Here is a 21025-nt window from a genome sequence, read left to right as displayed (position 1 = left end):
CCTGTAAGTTGCGAGGTGGGGCCTCCATAGATCAGACTTGTTTGTTCACACGACTGGATTGAGATCTGGGGAATTTGGAGGCCAAGTCAACACCTCAAACTCGCTTTCGGCGTTGGACAGGGGTCAGAATCGGCACCCTGACTGGTCTGCGGCTATGCGGCCCCATACGCAACAAACTGCGATGCGCTGTGTATTTTGACACCTTTCTATCAGAACCAGCATTAACTTCTTGAGCAATTTGAGCTACAGGTAGCTCGTCTGTTGTATCAGACCACACGGGCCAGCCTTCGCTCCCCACATGCATCAATGAGCCTTAGCCGCCCATGACCCTGTCGCCGGTTCACCACTGTTCCTTCCTTGGACCACTTTTGATAGATACTGACCACTGCAGACCTGGTTTTGGAGATGCTCTGACCCAGTCATCTAGCCATCACAATTTGGCCCTTGTCAAACTCGCTCAAATCCTTACGCTTACCCATTTTTCCTGCTTCTAACACATCAACTCTGAGGACAAAATGTTCACCTGCTGCCTAATATATCCCATTGTTATTCACTTCACCTATTTGTGGTCATAATGTTATGCCTGATCGGTGTATACTCATATTTATACACTGTACATGAACAGTCAAATTTTTCTAACCCCAAATACAATGTACTCTCAGCTTGCACGGTATCAAATGGAGTACACTCTGAACGGCTGTGCTTTTGACAGTACATATACGCTAAGCATTTGGGCCAAAACCGAAGTATACTTTGAGCTTCAGTTATTTAAGCAGCTTTTCTCTATATGTGTGTGCTTTCTGTTCTCTATACTTTGTATGTAAATATCTAAGTCTCACCTTGTAGAAGAAGCCACAGCACATCTTCTGGTCTGGTCTAAATTCTGGTCCAGTCTCTGTTTCTCTGCTGCTCTCCAGATTATGCCCATCTAGAGGCTTCAGAATAGAGAGAGGAACCTCAATCAGATCCTTCTTCTCTTGTGACTCTTCTTCATTTATGTTCCCACTTGCTGTTTCCGTCGAACGGTCCATTGTTGGCTGAGACAGAACCTCAGATGTTGGCACATTCATGTTTCTATCATGCTTTGCTTCTTCCTGCTTTGCGTTCACCTTGAGCAGACGGTGGATTTGCAGCTGCTTTTTGTGCATCCTCACTTGAAGGTCCCTCATCATGTCCCAAGTAGGCAAATGAGCTGGTCTGCATCTGGCTGGGCAAGAAACGTCTAAGTCGAGGCAGGCTGTCCACCGACTGCTGCGTGTTGAGCATGCGGCTGAAGGGCGTGACCTTCAGGTCAGTGGGCCTTGGCGTTCGTGGCGTCCTTGCATGGAAAGACGCAGACTTCCTTTTGATCGTCGAGGGCGAACGGTGTGATGTGCGTGGTGAGCCGGTGGATGACAAAATGGGGGAGAGCGACCCCACCGAACCTCGGCCCACTACACTGCTGCTGCGCAACTCACGCAGCTGTTTGCGTGGCGCCGGGTCCGGCGGCGGAATCACCCAACTCTGATGATCACGCATCTGCATGATACGTTCCTGCTGCTGTGCCAAACGCTGCATCTCTGACTGTAGGAAGTTCAGAGACGTGTTCAGGCGCTCGATGGATCGCGTGTACTCCGCCAAGTCCACCTCCACGGCTGCTTCCTCCAGGGGTGATTTTGGTGGTGCGCCGTCTGGTCGACATCTCTCAAGTCTGGAATTGGAGTCATTCGAATTCAAGGGTGTCTTTAGAGGTTCTGGGTCACTGATCTGTTTTTCCTGACCATCTGGGCCTTTACTGTCGCCCCCTAGTGGCGACACGACTCCTTTACGCCTAACCACGTTGAGGAAGGCAGTCCTGCCCATGCGCTGCCTGTGACGTGTGAAAGCCACTTCGACTTTCTTCTTCTGTGCCTCAATCGCTCTGCGTTTCTCTTCCAGCTTCATCTTCAACTGCACCATCTCCGACGCCAACAGTTGCGAGGGATCACGAGGGGAGATGATGCGAGCAGGGCTGTGTGCGTCAGGAGTAATCGAGCGAACCGTCCCTGACGCTCCTGGGGTTGTGACGTTCAGCTCACCACTCTCAGGCGTGTTACCGCCACTACCGCTGCTGCGGCCATCACCGTGGTTTAGTTTACGAAATTTCTGTTCAGCGAAGCTGGTCATTCGAACCGCAGAACCCAACGAGGAGGCCATGCTGGTGGCCAGGGAACGCATTCCCAAAAGGCTTGGACACGGGCTGCCAGCCGTCTCCGGAAGTGGGCAGGAACGAGCCTCATGGTCCGGGTCCATGTCCGAGTAGTCCTTCAGGGATGAATCCTCATCCTGTCCATCCTGGATGTCCTCGGTACGGACATGGATTCCAGTGTCCATGTCAGTAGAGGTGGAATTCAGGTCCGCATCGTCTGCTCTGACCTTGGAAAGAGAGTCCTCGGAATCGTTTGAGTCAGTGGCGGAGTTGTGGGAAGATGGGTTGTGTAGGAAAAAGGTGCTATCCCCAGATGGGGGGTGCAAGCTGCTGTGGGGTTGTTCAGAGTCATGGATGATCTTCAGGGCTTCTTCTATACTAGGAGTATTGGGCTGAGGGTCGTACGGAGGGCTGAGGTTATCTGCTGACACACCATTTGAGTACCTGAAACATGGGATATTCATTCAATTATAGAGAACTCTCAAGATTTAGATAACTTACTTCAAAATAAAACAGCTTGACAATGAACATAATAAAACTAACATTTCTTTCATATGTTTACTCAATTTTTTTTAAAGATTAATATTAAAGCAATAGATAAGTGAAAATTGTTCATGGTTAATTGAAAATTCTGTCATTACTTCTCTCCCTTATGACTTTCTTTCTTCCAAGAAGCACAAAAGTAGGAGTTTAATATCATTTTCCAGGTGTTCAACACATGAAAATACAACAAAATACAACAATACAGATGATATTAAGCTCCAAAATTGACAAAAAAGGCACCATAAAAGTAGTTCAAATTACTTAAAGGGTTAGTCCGGCAACGGCTGTACGTGAGTCTAGCTCCGGTGGAAGAGTGACCTCTGACCCGACATATGACATAGGATGTAGGAGTATCATAAGCTTGGGTGAGAGTAGACGCCTCCCGTGGTTCAAACAAATAGGGCTGGGCAACAAACCCATCCTCATTTTCTCTTATATTGAAATCCTTCAACATTCCTCTTTAAAAATTCCAGTTTTAGACTTAATTTTAATTTTTGCATTAGCTACACCTTTAAAAAGCTAAAAAAGCGGGCAAAGATAAAGCAAAAATAACAAATAAATAAATAAAAATGGAAGAACTACCCAGTGTAGTTTCCCAGATGATGTCTGCTGATTTGTCTGTTGGATTTCTCATCATCCTCCTCATGTATTTTGCTGTGGGCGTTCCCATTAACGGGCTGGAATGAAAGGTTCCTCCGCATTCCTCGGGCTGCATGGTGGACTTTAAAACACAAACCTTCTGTGCTTGCTGATCGGTTCAGTCCACGTCTTGAAGATGAACTCGTGCTGTCATCAAGTGGAATCTCAAATGATATCCCATGAGCTGAAGACCTGAGATGAAGACAAAGAATTATATATCTGGAGCATGTAAAGACAGAGTAAGAGAGTGAAAGGGATAGAGAGTTTATATTGGGCACAGACCGTTTCTCTTTTGGCCATGTCCCCACACATCCGTCCACATATGACATGGAGGATGACTGCCTGACAACTGCTGTGAAAGAAAGAAATACCCATTTACTTTCCTGCAAAAACAAGTAAATGTCTACAATTAAATAAATGTTTCATCTACATTTATTCCATGCATTCAAGCTATAAATTGTATCAGTATGTGTGTTCGCTGTAAATGGAAGCTATTGCTAGAGCCACGTTTTACCAGTTAAGCTACAGGATACACAAAACTAAAAAGGGAAGCCAAATCTCTTTAATTTTATGAAAGATTGACTCAAAATTGTAATGTCTTACCTGAGTTGTCATTTTTAGGTTGTGACCTATAAGACGAAATTGTTTGAAATATAAATTCTTGCATAAAAATCATGATAAATGAGACCTCAAACACTGCTGCATTGTATTAAAGACAAACCTAGACTGCTCTGGACTGCCTGGTCTGTGGATCAGGTTTTGTTTGGTTATGGGAGCCATATTATTGGACTGGGATGGGTTAGAAGCTACAAAAGAAAATATATGAAACTTAGAGTTAACCAAATGCACAGCGTGAACACCAAACATAACACCCAACGAGACAGACCTTACCTTTGGTATTGAGTGTGCGGGGCCGAACAAAAGATGGTTTCACAACTTCACACCACCAGAATAGCTCTGCCATAAACACAAGGTAGTTACTCTGAAACACACAAACAGATGTTAATATTAATTAGGAGAAAAAGATACAGATCAAAGACAGAGGAGAACTGAAGAGACATGGATGGATGAATTGTGTGTGTGTGTGTGTGTGTGTGTGTGTAGTGCTGCTCATGTAATGTCATTCTATAAACACAAGGTGCCACTGTTTAGATAAAGATTGAGCCTTTACAGACCTTTACTAACTTAATGACAACAGTGTATTCAAAATGAATACCAGCAAACTAGCATACCGTTTACAGTAATATATGCAATATATATTGTCTTCTATTTGAAAAATGTAAAAACATTGTAATATGATCGTATTGCAGTGCATATTAAATTCAAAAAATGGCATCCAGCTATTATTTCAGAAAAAAAAAAAAAAAAAAAACTTTCCTTTAATCCAGGTTTGTGTGAATATGTTGTATACATTTAGAGGGTCATGTGTTTATGTATTCATCTGACAACATTCTGTTGTGAAGGAAAAACACAAGTGCAAAAATACACTTTCATTAGTGTATAACTTAATATAGTGTATTTATTGAAAGAAACTGCACAGCAGCCATGAGAAGAGTCTAAACATAAAAGGGTGTTCTGACCCGACAAGAGGAACAAAGCAACCGGGGCAGCCTGACACGAACAGAACAGACCCAGCACTCTCTGCAGATTTATTCAGTCCTGACACCTTTATTTCACCACAGTTAGGGGCTGTTAGCCTCATGAAAAAGGCCTCATTTAGTGTAATCACAACATTTAAGGCCTAAATGACCAAATAAATCAGATGTATCTTTGTTTTACTGGAGAGCATGTGACTGGCTGAAAGCATTTTAACCTGGTTTACATAATCGACCACAGACTCATCTGACATAACGGCAAATCCACGGTTGCTGGTTTGGAAAATGTAACACATTTGCTCAAAAAATATTACTGGCTGTTGTTATGACGGTGGCTGTGTGAGGTAACGGCTACACATGGAGTGTGTTTATCTAGACAAACTGCTTCACTAACATAACTGTCGCGATCCACATGGCAGCGCTCTCACACACACAAACTATGACTCAGTCATTCCAAACAGTCAGATTTAAAACACGCACTGGTAGTCTTTCCCATCCTGCATCAGCCCTGCTGAAATTCCCTGTAATACTCCAGTGATCACTCATTCATCCTGGCCTCAAACTAAAAAAGGATATTCAGTGGAAAATCACCACAGAAAGTGGCCATAATCTGTATCCTAGAAACCATACAAAGTTTGCAACACTGAAGCAAATGGGAAACATGCAACCTACTCATTGTGCTGAAACATCTCAGAAAACTTCAGATACTAAATCATACCAGGAAAAACAAGCAATACAATTTTCCACTGGTTAGTCAGCTTACATATTACCGTCTTCAGAAATATGGTGGAATAAAACCAGCACACCAAACGAAAGTTTTACAATTTCTGAAGAAAATGACAGCAGCTCTTGTCATGCAACACTCACCACCATAGCCACACCGTTTAAAGGGATAGTTTACCCAAAAATTAAATCCTTATCCTCGTGTTGTTCCAAACCTGTATGACTTACTTTCTTCTGCAGAACACAAAAATGTCAGTTTTGGTGACCATTGACTTCCATTGAATGGACAATGGACAAAAAAACAAACAAACAAACAATGTTTATGTTTATGTTTTACAGAAGAAAAAAAGTCATATAGTTTTGGAACGACATGAGGACAAGTAAATGATGACAGAATTTTCATTTTTGAGTGAACTATCCCTTTAAGACAGCACAGATCTCCTCAATAAGCCACACAGGTTCATGTCCATAGAATAATTGGTACAGGACAAGACGTTTAATATTTAGAGTTAAGGGTTTGTTCAAATCCATAACTCTTAGTATGTTAAACAGTAATAGTGATGTAACACTAAATACATGCAAAAACAAATGCAAGAGATGTGAAAAAATGAGTACAGTATAACAATAAAAAAAAAAAAAGATGATCTATCGATCAAAATAAACATATCGATCAATCTCTCAGTAAAACTATCAGTAAAAGAAGTGAAGAAGTGCTGCATGTGGACGTCAGGCTTTACCTTGATGGTGCTGGAGGCGTACAGCATATCCTCCAGAGTGAAGTGACAGCAGTTGCTGAGGTTTTCCCTGCAGAACTCCTGGATCAGCTGGAGATTGTACAGACTGTCAGCCAATGACATTGTTTCTTTGATACAGATATCTGGATGGGGAGGGAACAAACCACATAACAGCCAATGACGTTGTGAATTAATCTGAGGGGCCGGAGACAGAACACAAGTAGAAGCCAATGAAGTCTTTGAGGGCGGGAGCAGAATGTGTGATGTAATGAACAGAATCCTCCAAGTCACGGGGTGGGGATGTGTTTATGTTTGAATAACTGCTTGTCTGTTCTCTCTCAAACTTCCTTTCACGCACTCCTACTCGCTCTGTTTATTCCTTTCACTCATTTCTTCCTCCACCCTCATTCGTATCAAGAAATTTATTCTTTTATTGAGCAAGGATTGCATTAAATTGATAAGAAGTGACAATCAAGACGTTTATAATGTTAGAAATGATTTCTTACTCAAATAAATGCTGTTCTCTTGAGCTTTATATTCATAAAAGAATTCTAAAAAAAAATGTCTCAGAGTTTTCACTAAAATATAAGCAGCACAACATTTTCAACATAGAAAATCATAGGCAAAGTTTCTTGTGCACCATATCCGCATATTAAAATGATTTCTGAAGGATCACGTGGCACTGAAGACTGGAGTAATGATGTAAAAATCAGCTTTGACATCACAAGAATAAATTACATTTTAAAACTTATTTTACTGTATTTTTAATTAAATAAATGCAGCTTTGGTGAGCAAAAGAGACTTCTTTAAAAAACATTAACAAAAATCTAACCAACCCCAAACTTTTGAATGGTAGTGTAATATTGTAAAATAGCTCTCTCTCTCTCCATCAGTTTTATCCTATCGTTCCCACCCATTCCTAACAGTCTCTGTTAAGATTATTATAAGAAACTTTGCCATTATATTGATAAGTCACTTTTAAAGAGAGACAGAGACTGTGTCCTTCAGCTGACCCTGAATATTTGAATGTTGTTATGCTCTTGTCATTAGGGACTTCAGAGGGAGTTTAGTGGATAATGTAGTTTTTCTTGATGTTGTTTCTGTGTGTACGTCTGTTATCTACAGGGCCAGATTAGGGGCAGAGTATTTTGTTGAGGGTTTATCTGTACAGGCCTCTCTTGGAGGGTATGTACTCAACTACACCTCTCAATGAAACAAAATGAAGACAGTAGGAATGCACTCTTTCTGACTTAAATATTGAAGTGTTTTTTTTAGGCAACTTCCCCAGAAAATTTTTAAGTCTAGTCTAAAACTACACATGAATTAGACTTTATAAGACTTAGCACAAGATTAGAAAATTACTACTATTAGTGCAGTTTAATGTTGGAGGTGTGGTCTAGGGGGTAAAACACATACTGTGACACAATAAGCTTTAGTTCTCATGCAGGTGAAAAATATAGTCCAACTCAGCACTGGTCCACCCTGCCATCCTCCATAATTTACTCAGAAATTAAAAAAAAAAAAAAAAATATATATATATATATATATATATATATATATATAATATCGTATATCAGGGACTAATGCTGCTCTATAAATATAAATCTAATGCAACTCTCTAAATTCATATAAATAAATATATATATATATATATATATAGTGTATGTGAAAAGGTTGACACTTGTCAGGAGGAACGAAACAAATCGATATTTCTCATATCACAAAAAAAGAGTTTGCTGCAAAAGTACCTTCCAGTGGCACAGCATCAGGACAGTAGAAGTGCAGCAGTGCAGCCAGTGCACAGCCGTCTGTGTTATCCTTCAGGAGATTTTCCACCAGGGGGAGACAAAGAGCTGGACGTGCTCTAGCGTCATCATTCCTGTAACGCCCCTGTGGATTACAAATACAACATACAACAACAAATACTTTGCTATGACAGCAAAGTTGCTAGCATGGGAATGCATCATAACCAGAGCCATATGAATCAGTTCAAAAAACATACAATCATACAACACAAAAGCCCTTATGCTCTTAGTTGGGAAATATCACTGCCATAAAGTGATGGTAGGTAGCTGTTAATGGAGGCAGTCACTACCAACAGGTAGCCTATATGTTAATTGAGTCAGTTACAGCTGCAGTACATGTGCATGCATAACAAATCTGAAAAATATAAAGAGAGGGGAAAAAAATATATGAATAAATGAATCCATTAATGTAAAAGAGTTTTTGGTACCACAAAATCTGAATGCCCTTGACTGTTTCTTGGCAAAAATGTTCTTAATATGTATTCTTGTCTTATGTTAATATCTGTGAGAAACATACTGTATAACAGTTTTACCCTGAGCTTCAGAGATATTCAGGAATATTTATTAACACTGTGAATTCAAAATCCAATGACTGAATTGACATTACTTGACGCACAAAAAGAGCTCTTGGGAAAATTGAGAATAATTTGATTTTAATGCTGCATTTGCTGCAATGCTGCAAATGCATTTTAATGCTGCTCTACATGATTCGCAAAAATGTGGCCCAATATATACTTGATTTCACCCTACTATTTGGACATTTTTGATAGAAAAAAAGAATGAAATAATAAAAAGGTAAAGAAAAAAAAAATCAATGAATAATCTAGGCAGAAGCAAAATTGGCAGTGAGTAGTGTAGAAGTTGTGTGCTAGTGTAGGACAAAATAAATTTTCAATGAGAGGGACAGGTGAAATGGATTGTGGTCAATAATCCAGGGATACAGAGGCATCAAGAAATTTGGATGTATGTATAAAAGCTGTACAATTTTTTCAATTGTACAACTGAGCTAAATGTCATAAGGACCTTTACAGAATGTGTGTGTTTACACCAAGAGTATATTCTTGTATTTTTTTTATGCCTCTGTGTAAAAACCAAAAGGGACAAAAGTGTGTGTGTGTGTGTGTGTGTGTGTGTTAGAGATGCGCAGATAATCCACGGGTCTGGCAGGTCAAGTAATACAAAATAACATTTCAAAAATTGCGGGTGGGTCACGGGTGGATAAATCATTAATGAGTTGATTTTAATTAAGACACAACTCTCATTTTGCGGTAAAACGCAACAAATACAAAGTTCTGTCATGAAACTCTAGATGCGCAGGCTAATAGGTCCTTAACTCAACCTGCTCTTAATCACATCATTATCTATAGGACACAGATGATTGGTTCCTGCTATATCAGTAGCCAATGAGCTCACATGCTTAATCTTCAAATACATGAGAAGCATTTGCCTTAGCAGTGCAGCGGGCTTTCAGAAACCCTCCACCTTCCCCAGCTCCACCTGTATAGATCTGCTACGGGTAATTCATGTACGCTATATTGTACAGAAGCAGCATGTCTTACTTGCTCACAGCAGCATGTTGTGTATGTATTGGCAGTAGCTAGTCCTGTACTTGCTCTGCAGAAGCAGCAGCAATAAAAGCAGATCTATTCCGCCAAGACCAAACCTATCAACATTGTCATACCCATTATCATGCCAAACACTCCGAGAGTTGTCATGACAGAAATGTCACTCCATAAAAACGTAGCTATATCTTTTCAGGGAAAACCAATGCCAGGGAAAATCAAAGAAAACATATGCCTAGAGCACCTCCTAGTTGTCACAGGCACCAGTCCAGTCATTGCCCATTCACTACATTTGCCATCATCCCTCCTTCTACTCACCTGCACTCCATCTGCAATCACTGATCACCACCAGCTGTCACTCATCATCTGCACCACTCAAAAGGCCCTCACACACTTCATTCTGCGTCTGGTCTTATCAATGAGAAGCTACATAGACCCGTTATGCTCACCTGAGAAACCTACCTGTTGTTCTTGACCTGTCATCTGTCTTCTGTTCCCTGCATTGTCTCCCAGGATCCTCTGCTCAGCCATCACTGCCATCTCTGCACCTGCATAAAGAACACTGCATTAACTTCAGCTAAGTCCACCAGCTTCATATTTCAGTGACTGTTTCCCTCACCTGTTTGCACCCTGCCCTGTTCACGAATTACCAGCAATAAAGAACTGTTTGTTTATACTCACCTCGTCTGTCCTCTTCTGTGTGCATGACAGAAGACCAGACCACAAAACAAGAGGAAATGAGCTGGGAATTCGCTGGACAGATCGCGGTGGCGGCTCAATCCAGTCGGAATTTGTTTACTTTCACTGAGAAGTTCTGTTGTCTCTTCCAGACCAGCTCCCTAAATGACGAGACCATAAAGGCGTTGTACCAAACTGGGTCCAACTATGTCCATCCACGAGAACTCCCTGATATTGCTGGATTGGACTGGAAGGAGGCCATCCACCGATGTCTTGAGAGCTTCGTCCCGTCATATGTATTGTATATGTATGTATGTATATGTATATATGTTCCAGCCAGCCCAAGCGTCTCATCTTAAGATGGCCGCCAGTCCGAACTCCCGTCCTAAGATGGCTACCAGTCAGAGGTCCCGTCCTAAAATGGCCGCCATTCCAGAGTCTCTTCCTGACATGGTCGCCATCCCAGAGTCTTGTCCCAAGATGGCCGCCACCCCAGAGTCTCGTCCAAAGATGGCCACCATCCCAGAATCTCGTCCCAAGATGGCCGCCATCCCAGAGTCTCTTCCCAAGATGGCCTCCATTCTAGAGTCCCATCCAACTATGGCTGTTGAATCTGAGCCCTCAGCCAAAATGGCCGCCGCACCTGAGCCCTCAGTGAAGATGGCCGCCGTGTCTGAACCCTCAGCCAGCATGGCCACTATACCTGAGCCCTCGGCCAGAATGGCCGCCACATCTGAGCCCTCAGCCAAAACGGCCACCACTGCGCCTATGACTCCAACTCCCTTCCTCGTCCAGAGGTGACTCCCGTCCTCGTTGAGAGCCCAGATATGGCTCCAGTCCCAGAGCCCGCTCCAGTTCCTGTGTTCGTTTAAGCCCATGAGCCCATTCTCGACCTTAGTGGCCGAGCCTGGGGTCCGGGCCAAGGCCACGGAGGCCGCACCACCATGGCCCCTTGAACTACCTGCTCCACCGTGAACCCCTGAGTCTCCAGTGCCCTCGGAGGCTCCAGCGGCCCCCTGTACCTCTGTGGTTTCCAGCCTGAGTACCTGAGTTTCCAGCGTCGCCTTGGCTCCCTGATCTGCCAGAACCTCTCTGGTCATCAGTACAATCCTGGAGTCTGCCAAGACACTGGCTTCACCCTAGAGACCTGCCAAGACTCCAGAATGCCCGCCCTCCCTCCCGGATTGGACTCCTACTGGTGCGAGGTCTTGCCTTCCGGGAGGGAGAAGAACTGTCACGGTCACAAGTCCAGTCACTGCCCATTCACTACATTTCCCATCATCCCTCCTTCTATTCAGCTGCACTCCATCTGCAATCACTGACCACCACCAGCTGTCACTCATCTGCACCACTCAAAAGGCCCTCACACACTTCACTCTGCATCTGGTTTCATCAATGAGAAGCTACACAGACCCATTATGCTCACCTGAGAAACCTACCTGTTGTTCCTAAACTGTCATCTGTCTTCTGTTCCCTGCGTTGTCTCCCTGGATGAGCCGTCACTGCAATTTATGCACCTGCACAAAGAACACTGCATTAACTTCAGCTAAGTCCACCAGCTTCATATTTCAGTGATTGTTTCCCTCGCCTGTTTGCATCCTGTGCTGTTCACGAATTACCAGCAATAAAGAACTGTTCGTTTATACTTCAGGAAAGAAGGACTAAGAACATTATTTGACACATATTATCAATATAAAGATTTTACTAGCATCAGGGTTATTACAGTTAACTAAAACCATTAAAAACATTTTTTATTGCTTGAAATAAATGTTAATACTAAAATAAAAATCTATACAAACTAAACAGACATGTTTAAAAACAACAAAAAATAAAACTAAAAACAAAAAAAAATTAAAACTTAAAAAATAAAAGCAGAAAATATAAAAATCGAATCGGATTCAAAATATTAACAAAAACTATAATAGTACTAAGTGAAAATAGTGACATTCATTTCCTAGAAAAGTCACAAGATGAAAATGCTGAAACTGTAAAGGGAAGGTATATAGACACAACAGGATGACTAAAAGTAAGTGATTTAAAATTTTAAGTTCATTATTGTGTGGCTCTTAAAAAAAAAAAAAATTGCCGCCTGTTTTTTTTCCCCCTATAGGAGCCAACGGCTCCTTAATGAATTTTTTTGTCTGGAGCCCTGAGATGGGAGGAATTTGTGATCTGAAGAGAAAAGGAAAGAAAGGGAAGGACCTGTCTCCTGCTCCTCAGCCAGATCGACTCACGATATGCGAGACTAGCGTAAAACACTTTAATGGAGAACAACTCACAGTGCTCGCACTCGCCATGCTCAAACACAAGTACTCAAAGCAGAGCTCATGCATATCATAATATAGGGATAGGCCGTGAAGGCATGACACCTGGAACTCTAACTCCTAACAAAGTGGACAGATAGAGAGTGACACACAATACGGTTCTCTGAAGACAAAGGCTGTTTCTCAATATGCGTTCTTAAGCGATCTTGCGTCCTTGAGTTCTTGCTCTAGGTCATCATCAGCCGTCGAAGTTCAGTTCCAATACTCAAGAAGGCAAGAACAGAGGACGCATGAAAGTACCCGGATGTGTTCTTGATATCGAGGATGCATCGAATACAGACTTGAGAGAATTGAACCGTTAAAAATCCCAGAAGACGCTGCGGGCGGTCGACGTACGGAAGCCTGCAAGCTTTAAAGTTCTCATTCTCACTTACGAGATTCCCGCTCGCATATAAGTGATGGCTCGTGAAAGTAAACGTTTGTCCGTTTGTTTTGCTTAATTTTAATAAAGTGATAACCTGAAGAAAGCCTGCAGTATTTTATTGGAATATAACAAAGAATCTTAATGTTGACAAAGCATACAACACAAAGGCTACTCATTTTCATAAATACACGCGGTGAAATAAAAAGATATAAAATGATATGAAAACAATGTCTATAATAATATGAAATAAATCTTTTAATAGGTCATGGCATTTGTTCGTTATGTTATGTTGTATTTATTATGCATTAGCCACTTATGAGATGCTGGGTTGGTCAGTTGAGCAACAAGATCGCAGCACATCTCAGTTCTCAAATGATGCATTCTGTGTCCTCGCGTCCTTCCGAGTTCGTTCTTTCAAGGTCGCCTGTTAAGACCGGACTACACGAGAACGCAAGTCCTTTCTCTGCGTTCTTGGAATTGAGAAACAGCCAAAGACTGTGTCTGAAAACTGGAAAATGCTGCCTTTGGAGGACACATTTCAAGGTAGGAAGGCATCAAGGCCCGTCCGAATCCAATGTTAGCTTTACTTCCTGTTTCCTGAGATACCTTCATCTGATCGATTTTTGAAGGCAGCATAGATGTGTCCTTCGCTGCCTTTGATATCCCACAATCCTGTGCATTCCATTCTGTGACAGACAGTAGAGCTAGAAAAATGAAGATGGCATCCGAAAGTTGCGTTTGCTGGTCAGTTTGTGTAAATGTACGTTTTTGACCAACATTTTCCACTTTTGATGTAATTTCTAGCTAGAAATTACTACTGTAATAAATATTTGTTTAGTTCTCACCAAAGCTCACGCTATTTTGCTGTAGATCATTAAACTGGTACGCTGCCTTTGAAGTCTGTCTGAAATCAGTTTCGTGAGGTGCCTTCATGCACAAATGCTGCCTCAAAAGTCATTGCCTGATAAGGCAGTGAGGCAACAAGTCAGCTGCCTAAGTTTTTGGATGCAGCTAAAGAGACCTGAAAGTGCACCTGTTTATCGTCAGGTGCACAGTCTATTTATAGCCTCTCACGAGCATGCATTCTTGGTGTGTCTGCCACACATACTTCACAACCGGTCAAACAAAGATGTTTTCCCATAGCGCTGTCAGCGCAGCATTAAGAGTAGCTTTTGATAGGGAACACAGGCAAACAGGAACAAAACAAAACCAAACTAAAACTAACAGAACTAAACATAACCCTGACATTTACATTACCTGCTTAGTAGTAACAAATAAAAGAAGCATTTTGTCATTACAACTTCATTCTAAGAGACTATAAACTCTTAGAATGAAGAAAAAAAAAGCCCTAAGTAAGATCAACCACATGGAAGTCTTCTACATCATTCCTGAAGAACTTCATTCCACAGACATTGTTTAGGATAGCATGACTATTCACACCCAACCTGAATAATCATAGGCTTAAAGATAAGTTAAATTCAGTTCAACTAAAGACATTAACAAAGATCAACTTTTTTTTTGTCAGACTCAGGGTCCATTAGCAGACACACAAGAAAAAAAAAAACATACAACTTTTTATAAAAGTTAGATAAGGTCCCAAAGTGTGGAATACAAAAATTCACAACGGATTAATTAATACGCATCGGACATAAGAGGCGGTCACACTACACATTTTGTTCCATTGACTTCCATTCGTACTATGCTTGCAAATGTGGCAGACTGAAAATGCATGCGAATGCGAAAAGTTTTGCATTTTGCTGTGTTCCAAAGTTCAAGTTTGGTGAACTCTGAACTGTGAATTTGCATCATGTGAACACATGTGACCAGTAGAAGATCGATACATTACAGCGTGACCTCTTGGCTGAATTAAAAAAAACATATGGTTACACTTTATTTTAAGGTGTCTTTGTTACACTGTAATTATACATTTAAGTACTAAGTAATTTTAAGTAACTACATGTAGGTTAGGATTAGGGATTGATTTGGTTTAGGGTTAGTTGCATCTAATTATGCATAAGTTATAGTTATTACTACATGCAACATGTGTAACAATGACACTGTAAAATAAAATGTTACCAAACATTTTTTTGCAGTAAAGTCGAGTAGATTGTATTTATATATATATTTATTTATTTTTTTTACATTTTGAGTATATTACTATTTGTTATATGTCGAATTCATATTTATAAAAAAAGACGGTTCAGAGCATGACGTCATATCATGACCGTTGCAGTGACCGAAGAAATTTCGCATGCTCCAAGTCTAGTGTGATCGCAGCTTTAGTGTGTAAGGTTTCTGCGCGTGACGAATTTTTAGGATGACGAATGTTTCCACACAGGTGACTGGTATCACATTACACTCAGTCTAGGATTTGACAGCAGAATTATAATATCATTCAGAGAATCATCCAACCAACAGATAATTTTATACATCAGATTTCTCAATAAAACCAGAAACGAGTTAACACTTGCACTACAAAACAAGTCACATCACACAAAAAAACTTAAAGCTTTTAAAATTATTTTAAATTTTCAGGACAAGGCTTTTTCAAATCAGCATCCTAGTTTGTCTAGGCAAACTTTACCCATCTAGTTTCAACAAGTATTGCCTCAATATAGGCTGCTTTGAATCTCATTTGAAAGCCTTGCAAAGACACAGCCTCACTTCCTGTTTTTCTCATTTTACTGTCAATTTTGTTTGGGTGTATCAAAAATCCAATTGATAAATTGTTGAGATTATAATTGAGCAATAAAAGTGAAAGATTGTCAGATTTCAACTTACAACTTACAAAATCTGAACAGATTCTGAAGCACTATACTTGCAAACTTGGTTACAGAGGAAAAACTGGGTATCACAGACTGAACAATTGACAATCACACTTCCAGACTTTCAAGATGTTCTGAACACAACAAACTCATGCAGAAACACATGCATTGTTGCTAGGAGATACGTGACAAATGAAAACAAAATGCATTGTAAAATCAGCTCAAATTATCAAACATGTCTGCTATCCTCTGACTGATTGGAATCATAAAGCCTAAAGCTAAAAAATCTAAGTCTGTTCCCATCATTAAGTACATGATTTTTTCTGCAAAATTTGCAGACTGTCTCAGACTTTCGGCAACTAGCATTGACTACTCCAGACTGCAAATCTGGGCAAAACTATAGGTAAAAGTCATTTAGTGTATTCCAGCCTTTAGCAGCTTATTAAAAATAAAAAAATAATTAACAATTAATAATTGATATTATCTTAAATGTATGAATACATTTATACATTTCTGTCTAAAATATGACAGTGTTGTTAGATTTACGAAGCAGCATTTGGGGGTGTTAAAGGGATAGTTCACCCTAAGGAATATCTTGCATTTGATGCAAATTGAAAGGTCGTAACACCATAGCAACCAGGAAAAGATTGTCTTTCTATTCAACTCTGTCAACCTACTCTTTTGTATACAGATAGCTTAAGGCTTCAATCTTTAGATTAAAAAACAAAACAAAAACATTTTGAACATGTCTGAACCTGTACAAACCTGTTTGTGTTTTGACTATGACTAAGCCTAAGGGTGAGGGTGTATACTCTGTACAGCGATTTATATGGGTATATCCAACACACTGCTGTAAAGACTGAAACCTAGCACAGTGCTTCAACAACCAAGAACAGAAAAGCTACGTCGTGAGTACTACTGAGGTTTTCTATGACATTTTTAAAGTGTTTTGCTAACAGGTAACATATAACAAAGTAAGCATAAGCTGTGTTGTGTTTAAAAAAAAAAAAAAAAAAAAAAAACTTAAAAATAAAAATTCTTACACCTTACAATATTAAAATGCTCAAATATTATTGCATATTTTAAAAGCAATAACAAACTGAAATATATTTCTCCATATTAATTGAAATGTACTGCATCTGAGCTTTGTAATGCCTTTCATTTGTAGAACTTCTAAGGAACTATTTGGAATAGATTTTTGACTTATGTTAGTATATGATCTGTTGACAAGATATTAATGCATGCTCACCTTTTGAAGAGTGTAGGGTTCATCTGCATCTTTAACTTTCTTTTCTTGGGCCAAAATGTCTCTCAAATGTTCATTTACCTGTATAGGAAAATCAATATCAATATAAAATAAGCACAAGCAAGCAACCATAAACACAAATACAGGTGCTGGTCATATAATTAGAATATCATCAAAAAGTTGATTTATTTCACTAATTCCATTCAAAAAGTGAAACTTGTATATTATATTCATTCATTACACACAGACTGATATATTTTAAATGTTTATTTCTTTTAATTTTGATGATTATAACTGACAACTAAGGAAAATCCCAAATTCAGTATCTCAGAAAATTAGAATATTACTTAAGACCAATACAAAGAAAGGATTTTTAGAAATCTTGGCCAACTGAAAAGTATGAACATGAAAAGTATGAGCATGTACAGCACTCAATACTTAGTTGGGGCTCCTTTTGCCTGAATTACTGCAGCAATGCGGCGTGGCATGGAGTCAATCAGTCTGTGGCACTGCTCAGGTGTTGTAAGAGCCCAGGTTGCTCTGATAGTGGCCTTCAGCTCTTCTGCATTGTTGGGTCTGGCATATCGCATCTTCCTCTTCACAATACCCCATAGATTTTCTATGGGGTTAAGGTCAGGCGAGTTTGCTGGCCAATTAAGAACAGGGATACCATGGTCCTTATACCAGGTACTGGTAGCTTTGGCACTGTGTGCAGGTGCCAAGTCCTGTTGGAAAATGAAATCTGCATCTCCATAAAGTTGGTCAGCAGCAGGAAGCATGAAGTGCTCTAAAACTTCCTGGTATATGACTGCGTTGACCTTGAACCTCAGAAAACACAGTGGACCAACACCAGCAGATGACATGGCACCCCAAACCATCACTGACTGTGGAAACTTTACACTGGACCTCAAGCAACGTGGATTGTGTGCCTCTCCTCTCTTCCTCCAGACTCTGAGACCCTGATTTCCAAAGGAAATGCAAAGTTTACTTTCATCAGAGAACATAACTTTGGACCACTCAGCAGCAGTCCAGTCCTTTTTGTCTTTAGCCCAGGCGAGATGCTTCTGACGCTGTCTGTTGTTCAAGAGTGGCTTGACACAAGGAATGCGACAGCTGAAACCCATGTCTTGCATACGTCTGTGCGTAGTGGTTCTTGAAGCACTGACTCCAGCTGCAGTCCACTCTTTGTGAATCTCCCCCACATTTTTGAATGGGTTTTGTTTCACAATCCTCTCCAGGGTGCGGTTATCCCTATTGCTTGTACACTTTTTTCTACCACATCTTTTCCTTCCCTTCGCCTCTCTATTAATGTGCTTGGACACAGAGCTCTGTGAACAGCCAGCCTCTTTTGCAATGACCTTTTGTGTCTTGCCCTCCTTGTGCAAGGTGTCAATGGTCGTCTTTTGGACAACTGCCAAGTCAGCAGTCTTCCCCATGATTGTGTAGCCTACAGAACTAGACTGAGAGACCATTTAAAGGCCTTTGCAGGTGTTTTGAGTTAATTAGCTGATTAGAGTGTGGCACCAGGTGTCTTCAATATTGAACGTTTTCGCAATATTCTATTTTTCTGAGATACTGAATTTGGGATTTTCCTTAGTTGTCAGTTATAATCATCAAAATTAAAAGAAATAAACATTTGAAATATATCAGTCTGTGTGTAATGAATGAATATAATATACAAGTTTCACTTTTTGAATGGAATTAGTGAAATAAATCAACTTTTTGATGATATTCTAATTATATGACCAGCACCTGTACATACTTTTTGCGATGCACTCTGAGTAAGAAGTATCAGTTTGTATTTTAAATTACATCAAGCCTTGTGTACAAAGATTAATTCTTAAAGGGGTCATGAATGGCATTTTTTTTTCTTTTTTTTTTTCTTTTTTTATAATGCTCTCTGAGCTCCACTTTTAATGTTAGCAAGATTTTTACATGAAAAAAAAAAACATCCTAATTTAGTAATAGGCTATTTTCTATCCTGTTTTTGACCCTCTCTTTCAAACACTCAGTTTTGATGGGAGTGCCACATTGGAAGTAAATGCTCACTGCTATGACCTGGTAACAGTTTTACACATTAAAATAATTTTCAACGTCCCCACCATTACACGTGTGGAATTGTACTGAAAACTTCCCATGTTGAAAAAATGGCAGCAGGTGAAATTCAGCCATACATGTTTGAATGTAACGTTACTTGGAACTACTTGAGGGGGAGTAAATTATGATAGAATTTTCATTTTTGAGTGAACTATCCCTTTAATGTTAGGAGTACAAGGAAGGCAATGCAAACACTGTGTTTTTCCACAACTTGGCATTGCAAAACATCTTGTAATTCTCAGAGGCATCTCTTTCATTTTTGTTGCTGGAGCAATCCTATGTTTGTGTCTCTCTTGTATTTACTACTACATGACATCCGAATCAGTAGGCGGAGCTAAATAAGCAATGATGTAGAAGTAGGTGTTGATTTTCTTAGGCAAAGGTGGCATTTGGTCACACTATGATGTCATAGTGAGACAAAATCTGAAACAAGTCTTTTTGAGAGCTTGGTTTCAACAAAAGCTTTTTTTGGACTATTTAGGAAGTTTTGAGTTCTGAGACTTAAAGGATATTCTTATAGTACAATGACCTCTTGTATGGCAAAAGATCAAGGAAAATTTGATTTCTCAATTCACGACCCCTTTAAGGGCTGTGAATGTGTCAACCACCATGAATACAATAACAGCACTCTCCCTTATAACAATTTTTATTTTTTAAAGCCATGTAACATAAAATGCTTAAAACAAGGGCTTTCAGAAACATCTCTAGACAGAGTAATGAAAAAGTTAAATAGCTGAAACCATGAACATTAAATTACACTTCATTGTGTTTCAAAAATGACTTGCAGTGCCTCTTAGCTAGCCTACACACATTTGATCAGTTCTGTGAGTTCTCTGGGAAGTGAACCCATGACTTAATAAGGGTCTCTGGTATACTGACAATTACTGCATGACTGCATGTGACTCAAAGAAGTATTCTTCTTATTGCAGGATGCTAAGAAACACAATGAGAGGAGAAATACCAGAGATGGAAAGAACAATTTTTATCTGAACAACAGTGCTTAAACACTTAAACACAGGAGAGGTAAGATCAAAAATTAAATAGACTATACTAAATGTATACCTGAAAAAAAAAAAAAAAAAACATTTTAGCATGCTGCATGTTTATGATACTAATTTTGTCACTAATTTTGTCACAAATGTTTCATAGTCACACATTTAAAAAATGAAACATTTTTGAATATTTCACACATACCGTATAAGATTAAATTAAATGATTTTGTTTAAATGGGACATTGAATTAGCTCTAAAATGAATGGGTGATGCACTAAATATTGCCACTGATATGCCTATAAATTTAACTGATGAAGGCAAATCTTGCCATTACTATATAACATACCATATACCATCACTAGAACATAGAGGGACATAAACTTTGTAGCTCTGCTGCTTAAAGGGTTAGACTAGTTCACTTAAAAATAAAAAAACTGTCATCATTAACTTACCCTCATGTCTTTCCAAACCCGTAAGACTTTTGTTCACCTTCGAAACACAAATGAAGATCTTTTAAATGAAATCTGAGAGCTTTCTGTCCCTCCATTGACAGTCTATGTAACGGACACTTTGACAATGCAAAAAGTTCATAAGGAGATTGTAAAACGAATCCATATGAATCGAGTGGTTTAGTCCAAAATTTCTAAAGAGACCAGATTTCTTTATATGATGAACAGATTGAATTTAGGCTTTTATTCACATATAACCATTCATCAGCGAACATAAACAGAAGCTCAATTGAACCTGCTTGATGCACAAGAACAAACCTCTTACGGAAGTGCTGCGTAACA

General features: G+C 39.8%; 1 protein-coding gene across 1 annotated transcript in view; it reads right to left on the bottom strand.

Annotated features, from left to right (window-relative positions):
* camsap2b (calmodulin regulated spectrin-associated protein family, member 2b) overlaps positions 1-21025 on the bottom strand; it is a 60661-nt gene that overhangs the window by 9771 nt on the left and 29865 nt on the right. Inside the window, 10 exon segments of the mRNA XM_051917933.1 lie at positions 840-1113; positions 1115-2611; positions 3293-3541; positions 3632-3701; positions 3953-3978; positions 4071-4155; positions 4241-4331; positions 6405-6544; positions 8150-8291; positions 17149-17226. Coding sequence (XP_051773893.1) covers positions 840-1113; positions 1115-2611; positions 3293-3541; positions 3632-3701; positions 3953-3978; positions 4071-4155; positions 4241-4331; positions 6405-6544; positions 8150-8291; positions 17149-17226 — 2652 coding nt within the window.

Source organism: Ctenopharyngodon idella, chromosome 2 (assembly GCF_019924925.1).
Source record: "Ctenopharyngodon idella isolate HZGC_01 chromosome 2, HZGC01, whole genome shotgun sequence".
NCBI lineage: Eukaryota > Metazoa > Chordata > Actinopteri > Cypriniformes > Xenocyprididae > Ctenopharyngodon > Ctenopharyngodon idella.
Note: the sequence above shows the minus strand (reverse complement) of the source record. Positions and strands in the feature narration are given on the sequence as shown.